Here is a 16,159-nt window from a genome sequence, read left to right on the forward strand (position 1 = left end):
ATTATGTGTATATACTATATTCATCTTTTTCTTCTTATTATTATTCACTAAAAACACAAAAAAACACCCGGCTGATTGATTTATAAAAGGCTAACTAACATATTTTTTTTTTTTTTTTAAGGAAAATTATCACGTGTAAGTACAATAATAGGAAAAACTCCCTTTTGATGTCTGAGTGGTGTGAGATGTATTCATGTCCAATTGACACATTCCACAACAAACATTTTGACTTGTCATAGCAAGAACATTCATGCTAAAACCCAGAACCCTGCACAACAAAAGAGGCAGTATATGCCCTGGACAGATTGCCATTTCATTATAGAGTTAACACAAAGAGACAAACAACCTGTTGACGGCCAATTTAGAGACACCAATTTGCCTGCCATGTCCTTGGTAAGTGGGAGGAAGAAAATAGGCAGCCACAGTGAGAAAATGTAAAGAATAGTTCCACCCTGGCCCTTTCAGGACATGTCAAAAAGTCTGTTGTGGAAAATGTTTCCCCAGGGAGGTAGGGCAACCTGTGTTTGTAATGAGAGACAAAATCCAACATTGGATAACAATGACAAGTGCAACGTTCTGCTGGGAAACCTTTGGACCTGCCATCCGTGGGATGTTACACCCACCTAGACCAGACCAGGCACTCCCACCCCATAGCAATGACACTCCTTGATGGCAGCAGCCATCCCCAGCAGGATGCAGCCTGACACAGACACACACACACAAAATCATTTATGAACAACTACAGAAAGCATGAAGAACAGCACAAGGTGTTGACCTGGCCTCCAAATTCACTAGATCCCAAACTGATCAAGTATCTGTAAGATGATCCACAGAGGCCCCTCCCTTCAACTCATAGGACCCTAAGGCCCCTACTAACTACATTCTGTCTCCAGACACCACAGGACACCCTCAGAAGGCTCATGTCCATTCTCTGATGAGTCACAACTGTTTTGGAGGCACAAGGGAGACCTACACAATATTAGGGAGCTGGTCATAATGTTATGCCTGATTAATGCTTAGTAATACAATATCTCCCTATTTATCTCTGGTGAGGAAATGCTTTTACTGCATTTAACCACTGTATTTGTTAACAGTAGGCTGCCACTCGTGCAGCAACAAGGGAGGAATTCGGAGTTAGGTGCTTGCTCAATGCACCTAAACCATGGTTGAACATAGGGGGATGCAAACCTGTGACCCCATGGTCCCAAAGCTGCTTCTCCAACTACTACTCCATGGCACTGACTGTAAATGATCCTTATGTATCTTCACAAAAATAATTAATTTCATCAGTGAAAAGAAAGACATTTAGAGTTAATTCATGCAACCTACGTTAGAGGAAAAACTAATCATGTTGGTTAAATCATCACCCTGGACACGGTGAACAGTTTTCTGAAGAGTTTTGAGTCAAAGTTTGTATTTCTAGTCACTGATCTTAGTTTTGGTCCTTTTCAATCTCTGGCGTCTTTCAGGAACAGGTGTGATGCTCAGTTTCCTACTATCTCCCACTGATACTTTTCACTACAACCCCCGACGGCCTCCTTCTGATTCGACTCAAATCTGTGGGTTGCTTGGATTTCACGCCTTCACACGTTCAATTTATCCTCCTGACCTTGGCTTGCTCAGAGGGTCTGGTCTGGACACGTGAGAGTGAACTAAACTCTCAGGTGGGGACACACTTTCACACCTAGCGCTTGTTTTTGTGGAAAGCACGAAAAGTACCTGTGATCGACTCTGCAACACACTGCGATGCAGGACACATGAGAAATGCTACCGTTTCTTTGCAGAGTAAGAGGTGAATTGATGTTTCTGTCCGTGATTGTGGCCCTGAGCTGTATATTGAGAGTGAGAGCTGAAAGAAAATACTCGTTTCTTCAAATTACTTTTGCGATGGACTGAATGAGATGAACTGGGCAGAGAGGATGGTTTTTACAACAGAGCAAATAGCTTGTTCACAGTGTGTTCAGGGACAAAACGCAATACACAAAACAAGACTTCCCATTCATTCGCAGACGGAAAAGTTTTCTCTTCTCATTTTCTCATAATCTTCCAGTGTTAAAGGTTCAATGAAAAAAGAAAACTAGATTTTTCCAAAGAACATTATTATGTATACAACATACTGTATATTGTCTAACCTCTGTTCTTTAGATTTAAGACATTGTGATCTTGAAGCGCCGCTGCTTTTGAAGATCTAACAAAAAACATGTCTGTCTCCTTAATCCCTTCGGAAGTATAACCTCCAAACTCCTCCGCGTTTGAGTGACAATTTATTTAATTTAGAAGGGATTTGTATCTCCCTCCTATCTATCATAGTTTAATGTAAGCCTGCTGTTCAAACTCAGCTGTGAGGCTGCGCTGATCACAGACGATGAAATCCCACTGGAAAGAGGTGTGACACAGGAATCTATAATTTGTTATGTTGTCATATCACCCAGTGGGAATGATGTTGATGTTAGTGTAAATTGCGCCGTGTAGGGGTGATTGATTATTCTTTTACTCTATTGTGTTGTCTGTCTTCTAAACAGCCAACCACACGAGGGCTGAAAACGGGTTAATCTTTAAGGGATTATTACGGAGGTTTGAAAAGGATTGCTGGTAAAATAAAAGGTTAAAGACTTGTAGTTGTCAACCCTAACGCGGATCCTATCAAACCTGGCACAGAATTCAAAAAGTCAGTTGGTTTATGGTGTAAATTAGCCTGAAGAATTCTTCCACTCAAGCTTGTGCATTTGACTCTTGTAGTGCAGCAGTTATTAATTAAACCAAGGTGGCATATTTTTTATGGGAAAAATGAAGAAAAATCAAATAAAATATAAATAATAACAAAACCACTTTGTCGCATAGTCTGTATCTATCTGAATTATTGATTAAAAAACAACACACGGCTATATTTCTGCGTACCTGAAGATGCAGAGGATCACAATCGCCGTAGTGAGAGAGACGAGCGAAACGCTGTGGCCGATGGTGTAGCCGATCTTCACTTGCCAAAAAAACTTTCCCTGGGCAAAAGAACGAAACGAGGCAACGTCAGAGTGAGGCAAACTCGCACGTGAAATGCCTGGCAAGTAATGACATGATAAAGATATTAACACCTACAGGTTGCGCTGTTCTCAGGGGTGCTTGTTAACAAATGGGAGATCAGAACAGATGAAGAGTCTGTGAGAGGACTAATCAGGAAATCAGCAGAACTAAAAGTGATGGCGTTCATTAACTCAATCATCTGTGATGAGGCAAAAGACATCCAGAGTAGCCTCAGAATTACAGAGTAACATCTTGTCGTTCTTATTCTAAATAGAAATGAAAGTCATGAAAAGTCTTAGTCATCCTCTGATTCCACCGTTACTAGGGAAAAGTGGGGACTATGCTAAATTTACTGACTCCAGTAACCTTTGAGTGCTGCAAGTAAAGATTTCTTGGGCTGCAGTCTTCCCCTTTACCTAATAAGAATCAATATAGTCATAAAATACATGAATTTTAGGAAGTGCAGGTTTTAGCACATTCAGACCCTTCCAGAGTAGCTTCACCGTGTTACTGCCGGGCCACTGTCTGTTTAGCGCTTGATGAAAATGAAATTTAGAGTCCTGCATCAAGCAGCACACGGAGCTATGAAGTATGCAGAAAGACAGACATCGAATTCCTTTTAGAGTACTTCCCCACCCAGGTCCCTCCTGACTTCCACTGTGACATACTAATGAGGCGGCCAGTGTGACTCAGAGAGACGAGTAAACCACAAAGAAAGCTTTTACCACCCTGTAGTGCTCATCCACTCTTCACCCTGCTCCACCTTCATCAACAGAGACAAGATTACCTCTCTATGCAGCAAAACCAACCCAGAGAAGATTAACGTTTGATGCATTTATTCTCTTCTTACCCCCTGGAGGCTTTATGAATAACCTCCAGTGACTCATGATGCCCGATAACAAGAGGCCCGGCCTTGTCAATGAAAATTCAGTGAAAATCCTTCAAGACATGTGCATCCTCCAGAAAACAGCAAACAATATTCTCCTATTGCTGCTTTCATTTTTAATGATAGAACATTTTTGGCTTTTATTTCATAAATACTTCAGTTTGAAAAAAAAAATGTTGGAGGCACACAATGGAAAATAAAACCACATAAAGATTATTTTATATTTACCTTTTTTTTTTTTTTTAAATAAGAACTTCAGTGTCTTTCAAGGCAATGGCCTTCTTCTTTCATTTTAACACCATGTACACATTTTTTGTTTTAACCACCTTAACATGTTACAACAAATTTGGTTTTGTGAAATTACAAGAAAGCTTAGGTGATACAACATGATAGTTATTGGTTGTTTTATAACGAAAAGTTTCATTTATCAGTGTCTGACAAAGTATGTCACATGAATGCAAAGGAGCTTAGATCAGAACCTCCAGAAAATCAATTTTTTGTGAGCTGCTGCAGGATTTAACGCAGTTATTATATGCTAGTCTAACGAGATGATTAGCTTAGCCTAGCATGGAATCTGGGAACAGTTATAGGCAGTTTAGGTCAATTTGACGGCGTAGCTATGGGAGGAAACCAGAGTGCCCGGAGAAAACCCACGCAAACACAGGGAGAACATGCAAACTCCACACAGAAAGGCCCTGAGAATCGAACCCTCTCCGCCCCGGGGATTCGAACCGAGGACCTTCTTGCTGTGAGGCACCAGCGCTACCCATCTAGATGATAATTTAGTTGTCTTTAGCTGCAACTGTGGGGTGTGTTTGTGAACCCCATTTCCCAGAGAGCCACACATTGTTGTTACTTGTGCACCACGTAGGATGAACGTCAATATGTCTACGGTGACATAGGCTCTCTTGCATTTTTGTTACCTTTTACATTTCTTAGTGAGTTTCTTGGTGCCGCATGCTAACTCCCGCCAAAACCACAAATTGTGATATTTACATGTTAGTGCAGATCATGGTTTTGAAAATGACATTAAAATACAATAAATGTAAATGAATGAGATTTATAAATACAACTATAATGTATCATACAGCTGTGGGCAGACTAAATGATTCCCAGTTTATGTTAAGCTAGGCTAAGTTAATCACCAGCTATAGATCTTCTCATCTAACTCTCAACAAAGGAGCCAATAAGTCATTTTCCTTAAAGAAATAAATATTATTTCTGAAGATATTTACGTAAATGTGTTTACTCCCTGTATAACAAAGGTCTAAATTTGCTTTTCAAAGCCCTCACATGGTCATACAGCATGTGCTAAGAGCATTATACTGTACATTCAGAAATGTTACTGAAGCTGTAAATGACCCAGCCATTTGAAGCAGCGCCATGCAAAGGAAAGAACACAGACCAAATATGAGGGAAACAGCAGAGTCCAGAAACAATCAATACAGCCATTTTCCTGATAGAACTAACAACACCCACCCACAGAGAGTAGAAAAGATGTTCTCGTTCAATTCTTCCGGCCCACTGGCTCTAGAGATATTCTCCTACTGCGTCCGTTCACTATGAGACCCCTGCTTTACTCACATCATCGCTTGTGCTGTTGAGATTGTATCCGCAGTTCACGGCAATGTCGAGGGGATGCATCTCAGTCCAGCCGTCTGCTGTGCAGGTTTTAGAGAGGTTACCTGGAGACAGAGAAGAAATAAAAAGGTCACAGCCACCCGGGCACATTTCTCTTTCATCTGCCCACCAAGTTAGTTCACAAATTCAAAACAATCTCTGCGAGACACACTCTGTGACTCCTCCAGTGACCTCTAACTGGATTGTTAAGTTTGTTGCAACCAAACAAGAAAACTTTGAAATCCACAAAGGGCTGTGTCACTCTCTCATGCTAATGCGAGCCGCTATTGACTCGTGTATTATCTGTGCCTGCAGAAAGGCTCGCGGCAGCTGCAGATATTGACAAAGCGATTCTTATCTTGATGCGCGTCCAACACCAAATAAAGATTACCATGCTCCAAGAAATGGCCATATGAGGAAATATTACCAGGCCCACACAGTGATGTTTTAATTTAATAACTCTAGCCTGAGACACTTTCGACAGTTTACATAGTGCGAATTTACTTTTCCATTCACAGTATGGCGAGAAATGCATCACGGCCCGGATCGTGTCGAAAGGCAAACCATTTTGAGATGAATGAAGCGCCACATTTACTGTATTTACTACAAAGAAGGCACCAGAGAGCAGGATTTGCTTCCTGATCCCCGGGATTCAGGCAACACAGACACAAGAAGCAGTCAGACAACAATACCATAAACTATAAAAATGTCCAATCATGCTCGTGATTACAAGTAGAATTTAAATGACGTGGCCAGATACAGTATTTTGTCTATCGTTGTACAGACTGATTGTTTTTATCTAATTAATTCAAGTCAATTACTGACAACTTGGCTTTATAAAGCTCAGCATAAATTAAATCAGGAAGACTATCTTTAACTTCATTCACAACTTTCTGCAACTCTAATCAGCTCACTAAAGGAGTCTTAGAGTTCGACTTGGATAGATTTTATTGATCCTCTGGGGGAATTGCTTGTCCACAGTAGCTCGTTTGCACATAAAAAAAACACTAAAAAGGAAAATAAGCGTAAGATAGTTACGAAGCACCGAATTACCCGTTTTCTGAAGAGATCTTTTACCTTCCCACCGTCGCCTCAGTGCTTTCAGTCTCTGGGTTCTGTAAAGCGTCTTGAGGCAATTTGGATTGTCACTGATGCTATGTAAATAAAACTGAAGTTGATAAAAAATGCTATCCTCGGGGTGTTTCCTTATTTATAGAGCTTTTTTTTTTTTTTTTGGTGCAAATTAGTTGAATTAAACAACATTTGTGCAGACGAGGAACAAGCTCAGTTAAAAACACTGATGATAATGTAGAGATCTAGACAGGGTTGCAAAAACCAGAGCGATCTATCGGCTAATTAAATAGTCTCCTTCTGTATATTTCTTCTTTTATTCATCCTGACTCAGTGGGGTTTTCCTGCAGTTGTGACCTCTATGGCGGTGATTTCATCTGCTTCTACTGGATGTGTATTAATACTGATTCTATTGTCGGGTTCTGTACTCTGCTCTTACTTTTACTCTTTCAGTTTGACTGATATGATTTAATTTTCCTTCATTGTTTTGTAGATTTCCTACATGTGCTTCTGCAGTCAAGGTATCGGTGTGTGTCACCACTAAAAATATGAGTGGTAACACATTATAGTAAGGACATCAAGCAGCTTGTTCTCCGCCAAAGAAATCCTAATGCTCTGTGAAAGGAGCCCCAAAAATAGTCTGTTACTTGGTTTATTCATGGGATTTATTCATGGTTTATTCATGTGTGGGGCATCAAAGGTTTATGTAAACAGCTTAACCCAAATGAGACCTTGACCACCATGTGACTGACAGCCTAACTGCTCTGCGCATGTAAATGTCAGCAATTACATCCGTTCGCAGGCAATAAGCCACGGAAGTATTTGTAGCAGGAGATTGGTAGAAATGTGCTGAACCAGAGAGGGCTCATGTGATTGAAATGTCATCTCATCTTTCTCTGCTGTGGGCACAGTTTGCCAATTCTTCTCTCTCTCTCTCTCTCTTTATGTTTTTTTTTTTTTTTTTTTGCGAAACACACTTCAATTTCTGCGAAAGAAGACGCACGGCTCACAGATCAGTCTCATTAAACATAATTCCTCTCCTGTCAGGAAATAAGTTTTCAAAGGGGTTTTGAAGAGTTGCTGTGGGAAGGTGTGGGCTGAATCCTCCCGAGGATCTTAAATGAAAACACTGACTGAAGTTGACGTTAAGTAATATTTCAGGCCCCCGTTCATTTGTAGTCTGGGTGGTGAGCCTCCACTCCTTGCAGCAGATTTATTACTGCATTGCAGAATATTGCAAAGTGCCAGAGAGAGGAAGGAAAGAAAAGCACCTGAAAGCTGAGCAACGTCACTTCTCAAGGCCATTTCATAGACATAACAACTGATTACTTTGTGTGGGGATGCGTTAAAGCAGCATTACACTGTGGAGCAACAGGAAAAGATGGGAACTTGTCCTGTGGTTATATTTTTGGAGAGTGAGAAAATCCATTTTGGCACATCATCCTTAATATTAATGGGGGATTTAGTGAATGTGATGCAATGTTACACAATAAACCTTACAATACAATGTTTCTCTCTGAACTACTTGTAGTTAGAAAATCAGAGTGTTATAGGCTGTTTCTGCGTCAATTTGACAGCAGCCGAGACCCTACGCAGATCCTATTGCCATAGCTGGTCGTGCGCCTCCCTAGAAATGCAGGGGCTGTGATTGGTTCACTTGGTAGTAGCATATCTCCACTTTAGTATTTCCAGCTGCTTCTCCATCTCCGCAATTTTGGAATTAATTGTTTTGGATCAATAAAGATGGAACACATCGAGGAAAGGTTAACATTTGCATGACTCGTCTTTTGTGAAATTTCGGCCAAAGTTTCAGTCGGCATTGTTGAAAGTGAAGCAGGAAGTGAAAACAAAAATTAACCCGACTGGCAAAAAAGACACAGCGCCGACGAGCCTTTGGGTGGCCAGAGCCAGACTGACTAGCGCACAAGTATAAATGGCTCGCGTAGGCTACATGTGTAGGTTACGGTTACGTCTGGTCCCGCCGTACCTTAGATGAGCCTTTAAGATTGCCACCTTCAGGTTTGCTTCAGAGCAAACTTGTGCAAACGGACGTTTTTCTCTCACCCTTCCTTTTTTTCCCTATCATCCCATATGAACAGATGCTATTTGTTCCACTGCCCTCCGTCCAATAATACAATCTGTTAACGTTTGTTTTTCTTTGCACACGCAGAGTGCACAGTGGGTGTACAAATGCCACAGAAGAGCAAAAGCTAACAGGCCCCCACCTCTGAGAGTCCCATTATCCCCACTAACAGCTTAATCTGTGAATTCTCATGCAGGAGGGAGGCTTTGTCAGGCTGCTGTCAGATAAGTGGAGCACTGTCGTCGGCCACTGCGTCGAGCCATTTGCAAACAAAGAGCCGGCTCCACCGAGCTGGGTCACAATCACCTGAGGCAACATGTCTTTCCACACGGGGAGCAGCTTCAGCCGTCATTTAGGGATAAACTTACAACGAAGAAAAACTCTCCTTCTAGCTGTTCAGTGGTGGAAATGTCTTTTTTTTTTTGCTCTGTAGTAAAATCAATAATTGACTGAAACACATCTAGCAGAGCTCAGAGATACAGATTGCCTCCAGTTCACTTGATACGGATCAGATACGCTCACACAGGAGAAATGGCAGCATGTTTTCAGAATTGGTTTCCTTAGTGTAACAGATAACATCCGCTCAGTGGAGCCCCGCTTGATGTTGATTTCACTTTATCGAGAATTTGTCTCTGCCTACCTGCTAACTCAAAAACCACTGGAAGACAAATAAATCCTCCTTGATCTCTACTATACTATACAACACTCTTAAATAGATTTTCTGACAAGTGTCTGGGTCTGTACCCACATAAGACATGCAGCTGTTTTATTGTATTATTAGAGGAACATTTAAAATTAAAGAGTCTTTTCCTCTGAACTAAAGGATTCCAGTCCTTCCTAGTCCTCTTTGTCTTGTGTCTACGGCCATGCGTGTCTGTTTTGCTAGTCAGGTTAATTTTTGTTTGTACTTCCTGCTTCACTTTCAACAATTGCGCCTGAAACTTTAGCCAAAACTTCACCGTAAATGGATCATACAAATGTTTGTATCTCCAAACCTCCTCAGTTAACCTTTCCTCGATGTGTTCCATCTTTATTGATCCAAAACAATCAATTCGAAAATTGAGGAGACGGACAAGCAGCTGGAAATACTAAAGCAGAAAATAGCCGCGGCACGTAGTTACATTTCTGGGGAGATGCACGTCAGCATAAACCGCACATAACACTCAATCAGGAGCAATTAGAAAAGCACCGCTTACACACAGATTACACGAGGCACCAGTAATCTGTTTCATAATAGATATTACACATTTCAGATAAATGTGTAATATCTACAACCCATGCTCATCAATGGGAACATGTAGGCCTGCTACATGTCCACTTAGCTCATGAACAAAATGAACACAAGTGGACATGATCTCATGTTATCTTCTCAAGGTGTAAGAAGATAAGGTGTGACTTGCATGTTGAGAAGAAAAGATAGGGTCAGGGTATAAGCAAACATCCTCATGAATTCCTTAGCATCATTTCACAGCAACAACAGACCTATACTGGTTGAGTCTTGATTAGTTACTGTCTGACACGACCTTCACCAGAACGAACAAGTGGACAGACGGACTGCAGAAGACAGACAAAAGGACACACGGACATTGTTTTATTCCTTGTGTCATCTTAAGCTGGAAATGTCAAAATGTCAAGAAGGCTCAACTGACGTATAACGGTCAGTCTCTATGATTGTGTTTATAGAGAGAGAAAGTTTGTTTTTGAAGGAGTGGATTTAGGCAGATTTATCCCAGAGCTCCAGTCTCGGTGTCAGTGTCTTTGTATTCTTGCAGAGGAGCTTACCTCCGGCTGTTCCCGTCTTACACTGTCTGCCTCAAGTTTGAAAAGTAAATTACTCAACTTTTTCAAGCACTATTTGTCATTCTTGTTAGCATTCCTACGTCAAACTTTTACCAGATCTCATGTTCCACTGCTGCGTATGCCGTTGTTTTTTGAAACAGCTTTCCAGGAATTCACACTGCTGGCAGTGACAAAGCTCCTTTTGACTTATTTGTACACTGCCCACATAGTTCTGAACTTTAGTACTTCCTTGGTGATATCTTAAAAATATAATACATGTCTTCTGAGCTTAGAGAAACTAATTTTGACATGCCGCAAGCTGTGAAGGATTGGTCAGAAAACTTCTAACAAATCAAATGTTGGACTTTAAATGAATCCCACAGCTTTAAAAGTCAGTTTTGGCTGCTGCGCTACTAAGGCTGCTACTCAGATATCAGCTGAAGTACAGGTGCAAAACTCTGACAGCACAGGAAGCTCAGCGCACCCAAAGCTGGTGATCTGTCCTCCAGGCATGGCATTTTTTTTTTTTTTTTTAAATCCAGTACACTGTCTTATTCCCTTGGCATGGCACTACTAGAAGTAAAACGTCACTGGTGGGTGGGTTATGGAAAATAAAATTTCTTGGCTGAGATTGGGAAAAACATGTGCTCATGGATAAAATAAACCCTGAGGACAGTTTTTGGAAGATGAGGCACAAATTTAGTTGGTTTTGTCAAGTTTAGTTGCAACTTGCAAGACCCAGAGAGGCAGGGTAATCCAAGAACACAAATCCAAAAACGGGTAAGAGCCAAAACGAAGAGGAGCGCTAAGGAACACAAGGAAGCAAGAGTGCAAGACAAACAGGGGGAACATCACAGACGACTTGACAAAAGACAAAGGGAAAGGCAGGGTTATATGTGGACTCACACACTGATGGAATAACGAGAGACAGGTGAGACCAATGAGACAAAAGACACAAGGCGAGACAGGTGAGCCGGAACAGAGACAGGAAGTAAAAGAAAACTAATTACAAAATAAAAACAGGAAGCCCCAGGGAAAACAAAGCAGCAAACACCAGGAAAACCAAACGGGGTAACAGAAAAGACATCCAAAACCACGACGAGGTTAATGTCATGGTTCTGCGTTTTGATGTCCTGTGTTCATGTTTTGAGCTCTGTTCATGTTGTTGAGTTTCCTGTTTTATTTTGTTAAGTTTTTCCTTGTTTCTTGTCTTGCCTTCTTCCTGTCCTGTGATTTCCCACCTGTGTAATTGTCTGCCCCACCCTGATTGTTTTCACCCGTGTCTCCTCTGCCCTTGTGTATATATCGTCCTGCCTTTCGCTTTGTCCTCTGCTGTGTCATACTGTTTTCTACTGTTTCTCTGTGTTCCCTGTGTTTTCAAGCTGTGGCCTTGTTATGTTACGTTCAGCGCCTTGCGTTACTTTTGGTTTAATTAAATTAATTTTTTTGCCAACTCCTGCCTCATTGCCTGGTGTCCTGCATTTGGGTCTTACTCCCCTTATCCTGAAAACCTTGACAGTTAAAGCACTTCTTTTTTTCAAAATAAACATTGTGGATTTTCTGGTGAGGCTTTACACATGAAGATGAAACACCTATAGAAAGGTTTAAAGAAACAGTTGAGGGAGAAAATATGGTTGAGTGTAGTGAATTGGTCCAGATCCAACCACTTGTTTAGATTAAATGGCATATGAAACTCACCTCAAATAATACATTTGTGTGATTTTAAAAGGTCCATTGAGTGGATTCCAGACCAACTTCCTCGCCCACAAATTATTTGTGGCAGAAAGTTGGAATCTGGAATCACTCCGCTGGGAGCTGATCATGCTCTGGCAAAGATCTGTCAAACCAGTCAAATGATTTGGTTGTGCTTTGCGTGGTGATGGACAGAAGAGCAATGGCGACTTTGGTCATAAACGTCAACTGAGTGCTGTGGTGTCTCTTATTGGTTGTGGGACTATCAGTTGCATGCAGAGGTTCTTCTTCTTCTTCTCTATATCAGTTGTATTAGGTCTCATAGTGAAATTCAAATGGCGTGTTACCGGACTCATATTCTGATGAGAATTGAGTCTAGCTAAACCCAGGCTAATCTTGTTTTGTGACAGTTTCTGAATCTGTGACTTTGGTAGAAACCTCCCCAACTTTGCTCTAGCATGGGACTGTGTGTGTTGATGTTGCAGGGACATGCAGTATATCTGTTTAAACAGTCTCAAATTATTAGCATCACATAAGACTGATGGTGAAAATTTGGCCCATATCTCAAAACACCTACGTGGAAATGGTGTTGGCAACATATGATCGGCTGATCTGTACCAGTACTGATTACTTGCTGACTCCTTAATTAACTCAATAAACAGACAGATGGCTTCTATCTAACAACAGTATAGTGGAAGTGAAATATAACATTTGTATGGCGTTATGTTCGCCGCTATGACTTAAACAGCTGCAGCTTCCAAAGCCGTCATTTCCACAAGTTTGAAAATTGTCTGGTGTTATGTAACCACTGTCCTTTGTTTCACACTACAATGTTTTACTCTTGGGAGTGTGCTTAATGCACACTGCTTGTTGGCATCATTTCAGTGTGAATGGTTTCAAAAGGAAGTACGGGATTTGAGACACAGCGCAGTTGTTAGAGCGCGGTAAATATTCAGAAAATAAATGTAAGTCAATGCAATGTCCTCTGACGTGACAGAAACATGACCAAAAGAGTTTTACTGAATGTGGATAGACGGCCAACTCTGTGGTGTGTAACAGCCTGAGCAACAGAAGCTGATCCCAGAGGATGGAGTACACTGGTGGCTCAGAGACAGATGTGGGTTGAGCAAAAAAAGAGCTACATCTCAGTGGCAGGAAAAGGTCACGACTATTTTGTACTTTCACTGTGTTTGAACGTACTGAAGGAAGAACATGTGAGGAGTTCCATTAAAAATGACATTTGCCTCAATTTGCAGCACCGACTCCAAATGGTCTGACAGAAAAGTCATTAGGATTAGAATTTTCCTCTGAATAACCACCAACTGACTCTTTCCCTGATTATATTTTTCAGAAATGATATGTAAAGAAAATCTAAAACGGTCTGTCAAATGAAAAGTCAAGTTTACATTAAAGAGGAAAATAACTACATTACAATCTGAGGAAGTTTATACGATTCATTTGTACACAATAAGACAATCTCAACTTAAATTTAACAATGACCAAAAACCCTGTATCAGAATAAAATCAGAAGTTTTTTGTTGCTTTCTTAAGAGAATATATGTACGCTATACTCTGATCAGGCCTACACCTTATTCCTAACATTGTGTAGGTCTCCCTTGTGCCTCCAAAACAGTTGTGACTCATCAGAGAATGGACATTGACCTTCTGAGGGTGTCCTGTGGTGTCTGGTAACAGAATGTTGTTAGTGGGGGCCTTTAGGTCCTATAGGTTGAGGGGAGGGGCCTCTGTGGATCATCCTACAGATACTTGATCAGTTTGGGATCTAGTGAATTTGGAGGCCAGGTCAACACTGTGTGCTGTTTTTCAGGTTTTTTTAGTTGTTTCTAAACCGTTTTTGTGTGTGTGCCTGTGTCAGGCTGCATCCTACTGGGGATGGCTGCTGCCATCACGGAGTGTCATTGCTATAGGGTGGGGGTGTCTGGTCTGGTCTAGGTGGGTGCTACATGTCTAAGTTGGCTTTAAAGAGGCCTGTTTTGACCTTGCATTAAGATCTGATCTTGGCGATCCGATCATGAAAAAAACAGGTGTGAACACCCCCGGGATGCATTGAGATCACATTTGAGAGATCCTCTCTGACCACATTTGGAGGTGGTTTGGGTCACATGTGTCCGCATGGTAGTGTGACCGCAGTGCCTAACGAGTCACAATAAAGACCGACGACACTCAACAGGGGTGCCGCTGCGTCAGTGGAGTTTTGCCTCATTCATTCAGAAAAAAAAATACATCCGCTATTATAAATGATCGAGAACAAATGAAAAAGCACTGACGTGATGTTTGTTCATAAGTAATGAGAGCCTTTTTAAAACATTCTGTACTTTACTTGTATTACCAGAGATTACGGTGCAGATGGAAACTCCCGGGGTTGGAGTCTGGGTGGAGATCAGTAAACAATAACGTAAAGGCAAAAAAAAAAAAAAAGCTTAAAACATCCAAAATAAACAAACTGTCATGGCTCACAGTCAACTGACAATTTCATTTGATGATACATGACAAACAAAGCAGTTGTCATCTGTGGCTGAATGCCTGCCTCAAGGGGAAATTACAGTCTACAGCACCATGAATACTAATCTTGTTTACTCATCCAATAATCAAACAGGAAAAACTGAATGTTTATTGCATTGTCAAGGAAAATGTTTAAAGGCTCTTGTTTGTCCCAGATTTATGAAAATTAAGTCACCGCCTTACAAACGTGTCATCTAGAGTAAGAAAGTTGTTTCACTACGCTTGTAAATAAAACTTAAAAATGAGCATGCTAAGAATAACACAAAATGAATGGAATTTTGTTGAAATCTCAAATCGATTCGAAACGTGACAGGATTCTTGCGATATTAGATCTAAACTCTGCCTCTTTCACGCTGCCATCAACACATGTGGGGTTGAAAGTGCAGCCTCCATCTTTGAAGTGTCACATTTCTCTGGGTCTCTAATTTGCTGTTGGACTCTCTGAGGTGCTAATGCCTGTATGAGTGCATCATCACTCCCGGGGGGGGGGGGGGGTATGCCTGCACAAAGAGCTCAGAGGAATTTTACTGTTCAAGAGGTGATGGATTTGCTTTTTTCTTCACAAACTACGCAAGTTTAAAGAAATCTGCCACCCACTAGATGATGTTTTTGGACAAAATACATGAAAAGCCGTTGCGGTAGAGACTTTGAAAACTTGATGAAAGTGAAATTTGACACACTGTGAGCAAAAACAAGGCATCAAAGAAATTATTAAACTGAGTCAAGTGTTTTCAGCTCGAGTCATAGTCCTGCTGTGGTTTCTACTGTAAGACAATAACACGACTTCAACTGTTTTAAGGGAATGCTTTAAAATTTTAACAAGCAGGCTTGTTTAGATGAAAAGATTGATATTTTTTTTCAGGTCCATTAAAAATGAACCCTGTTAGCTTGGCCCAACAGGGGAGGAAGGAAGAAAGACAGGCTAAGCTATCACCTGAGACACTGTAGTTTAGCCCGACTGATAGATTATTTAACCTCTACACACCCCTGCTCTTTCTCAACTCAAAACCTATTTAGTAACGTTTCTTTTTCAACCTGAAACATTGCATCTAGATCTGGGTTACACTGGCACTTGAATTACTCCCTTCCCCAGTTCTGCTAAGTTAAGCTAGGCTGCGCTAATGACATGCTTCCTTTAGCTTAAGAAGCAGCATACAGACACGTATCGATATTATCATCTAACTTTTGTTAAGGATCAAAATATCAAATGTATGCATTCATTGTTTTGCTTTCACATTAAAGTGAGGAAAATTGAAACAGGAAGACAAGGATTCAAGGGAAACTAGTGATTTGTCTGGTGGAAGAACAGCGAAACAAGATGAGTCTGAAAAAGAGTAGGCTTAAAATGAGTTTTTGACAACCGGTAACCTGAATGTTAACATGGACGTGTACAGTACAAACGTGGGGAAGGATGGACACAATCCAGATTGCCCCGTTAGTCCTTTAATCCATGGAAGAAAGCTGAAATCCATTTCAGTTTCAACACT

At 41.0% G+C, this 16,159-nt stretch overlaps 1 protein-coding gene across 1 annotated transcript in view; it reads right to left on the reverse strand.

Moving 5' to 3' along the window:
* vipr1b (vasoactive intestinal peptide receptor 1b) overlaps positions 1-16,159 on the reverse strand; it is a gene marked incomplete at its 5' end in the record, with an annotated part of 47,940 nt that overhangs the window by 15,926 nt on the left and 15,855 nt on the right. The window contains 2 exons of the mRNA XM_084566059.1: positions 2,899-2,996; positions 5,489-5,589. Coding sequence (XP_084422185.1) covers positions 2,899-2,996; positions 5,489-5,589 — 199 coding nt within the window. The remainder of the gene's footprint in view (positions 1-2,898; positions 2,997-5,488; positions 5,590-16,159) is intronic.

This window comes from Chelon labrosus (genome assembly GCF_963514085.1).
Source record: "Chelon labrosus genome assembly, chromosome: 18".
Classification (NCBI taxonomy): Eukaryota; Metazoa; Chordata; class Actinopteri; order Mugiliformes; family Mugilidae; genus Chelon; species Chelon labrosus.